Source organism: Vespa mandarinia, chromosome 4 (genome assembly GCF_050613455.1).
Source record: "Vespa mandarinia isolate Hongniang chromosome 4, ASM5061345v1, whole genome shotgun sequence".
NCBI classification, from domain to species: Eukaryota; Metazoa; Arthropoda; class Insecta; order Hymenoptera; family Vespidae; genus Vespa; species Vespa mandarinia.
The window spans coordinates 930,001-932,500 of record NC_140813.1 but is presented as its reverse complement, the minus strand read 5'-3'; the positions used below and the strand labels follow the sequence as shown (position 1 = coordinate 932,500).

Sequence of the window (2,500 nt, the reverse complement as noted above, 5' to 3'; positions counted from 1 at the left end):
TTTTTCTTTTTTCAAAGTTTCTCGACGTTAAATCATTCGCATTATCGTTTGTACGTAGTTACTTACGTACATTTAACGTGGATATAAAATAGTTTCAACGGATTCGTGCCGATTCCAATTGTTTCGAATAGTTTGACGATTTAACAGAATCGAAGGGTAAAACTATTTCCAATGGATCGGACCAACCACCGAGGCTCTCCCGATTGTTACCAATAGTTGTTCCTTAACATCCGTTAATCGTGTCCGATGATCGAAATTTTGTTTTCGAACATTTTTCACTCTTCTTCTCTTTCTTTTTTTCTTTTTTTTTTTGTTTTCTTTTTCTTTCTCTTTTTTCTTTTGTAAAACAAAGTATCCAATGTTATAATGTTCCAAGTATAAGAAGAACGTTGTCACTTCGTGTAATACTTGAAATGGATCCATCCTCGTAATCAACGAGGTACGATATAAAAAAAAAAAAAAACTTTGTTCGAAGGATCCGACGAATAAAGTTCAGTTGTATATTTATATATATGTATCTTTTTCTTTTTCTCTTTTTTTTTTTCTTCTTTTTTTTTTTTTAACACGGTACGATGGTACAATTCGTAAAAAGATATAAATCTTCTTATTTATCGTCACTTCCCAACTTGAGGTTTGTTTTCGATAGCTATTACGTATACTCTTTAATGGTATCCCAGGATGAAACTTTCCAAACGATCTTCCAGCGTTCCCTGTTTACCTCTTTATACACTATTTTCTTCAAGTTATCTATCTCAGTAACAAGAACAACAACAACAACAAGAACAACAACAACAACAACAACAACAACAAACAACAATAACAACAACGTAAAACACTGAAAATAAAAATAATACGTGGAAACTTGTTTTCTGTTGCAGCTCGGTGAAACCTTAAATCCGGAACTACGTATTATCACGAGCGTATTTAGCAAGGTTCTTCACAGAGGTACGTAAAAAAATTCATGAATTGTATTTAAATTGAATTATATATATATATATATATATATATATATATATATATATCTCCATTAAAATTACTTTCGTTTTATAATAATTTTCAAGGATCATTTATAAACAATCCTTGAAAATTTCTTCTTAGTTAATCGTCGTTATAATTAACGATGTTAAATGAAATAAAATTTAATCGGATTCGATTAAAGTAGATTCCGTCAGTCATTTTATTTAAGGGGTACTTTATACGGGAAATTTATTCAGCACTAAATCGTAAAGCGAGATGAGAAATGCACAAAGGAGAACAACGCGAAAGTTCGACTCGGAAAAGACCTTTTCCTTGAATATCCTTGATGCCCTCGAAAAAAAAAACCGATCGACTTCTGTACTCCCTTGATAGAGACAAGGGGAGAGAGAAAGAGAGAGAGAAAGAGAGAGATAGAGAGAGCTTTCAAACTCATGGAACACTTGAAGATCACGAAAAAAAAAAAGAAAAGAGAAGAAAAAAGAAGAAAAGAACAAAAAAGTCTCTAAATCTATCGCAATTATAACAATTATCGATTAATTCGAAACTCCGATATTGTTTAATAAAATTCAATAAACGTAAATAATACTCGTTAAATAAATAAAACTCGTTCGTTCTTCTTCGATAGAAATGAACTTTGATCATTTCTATAATTCGCGATGATATAATGATTTATTTTTAACGATTTATCTTTTCGATATTATATTTTTATATTCACATTTAATCTATTTTCTACTCTATTCCCTATCGATTGTGTCTGAACTCATTCAATGAGACAAATTACCCATCTTCCTATTTATAACATTTAACATTTGACAACGACATCAAGCGTGACATTTCCATATGACTATGGTTACATCTATCTATGTATCCATCTACGAGAATTAATATAATCAGAGATCCTATATAGGTTGTATAATATCGACATTGAGTTATATATTATATGGATATATAGTTATGACAGTAAAATGTCTCTAATATCAAAGATAAATCGTAATAATAATAATATTAGTTTCTTTCAAATAAATTAACGCGTATTTGAACTTATTTTATTATCAAATATAGAACAGACCATAATTCAAGCTATAAAAAGAAAATATAATAGAATGTATAAAATCGTACACGAATAATAATCTCTATTAATCTCTATTAGAAATAAAATTAAAACTACAATTACTTTAGAATAAATAAACGCGTATTTTAATCTATCTTATTATCTTATTATCAATGATAGACCAGACAATGATTCAACTTATCAAAGGTAAATACAACGGGATGGATAATCGTACTTGATAAAGTATACTTGTATGCTTACTTACATGACCTATGATTTTCACGAGGAACATTCGAATTGAAAAGCACTTGTTTCAGAGAGCGAGGCGTGTCGGTTGGTTCCTTGGATGTAGTGGAATTGTGGAAGGTGAAAAGTAAGTTCGCAATTAGTAGCCGGCATAGCCGAGAATCGTCCTAGCGGATAGTAGTGCAAAGTAGACTGGTGAAAGGTATGCCATCGTTACAGTATACC

General features: G+C 30.4%; 1 protein-coding gene across 8 annotated transcripts in view; it reads left to right on the top strand.

The window, feature by feature from the left end:
• The window catches only part of CARPA (Carbonic anhydrase-related protein A), a 193,917-nt gene that overhangs the window by 171,756 nt on the left and 19,661 nt on the right, over positions 1 to 2,500 (top strand). For all 8 annotated transcript variants that reach the window (XM_035878684.2, XM_085656459.1, XM_035878686.2 and 5 more), the window contains one exon: positions 879 to 945. In XM_035878684.2, coding sequence (XP_035734577.2) covers positions 879 to 945 — 67 coding nt within the window. The remainder of the gene's footprint in view (positions 1 to 878; positions 946 to 2,500) is intronic.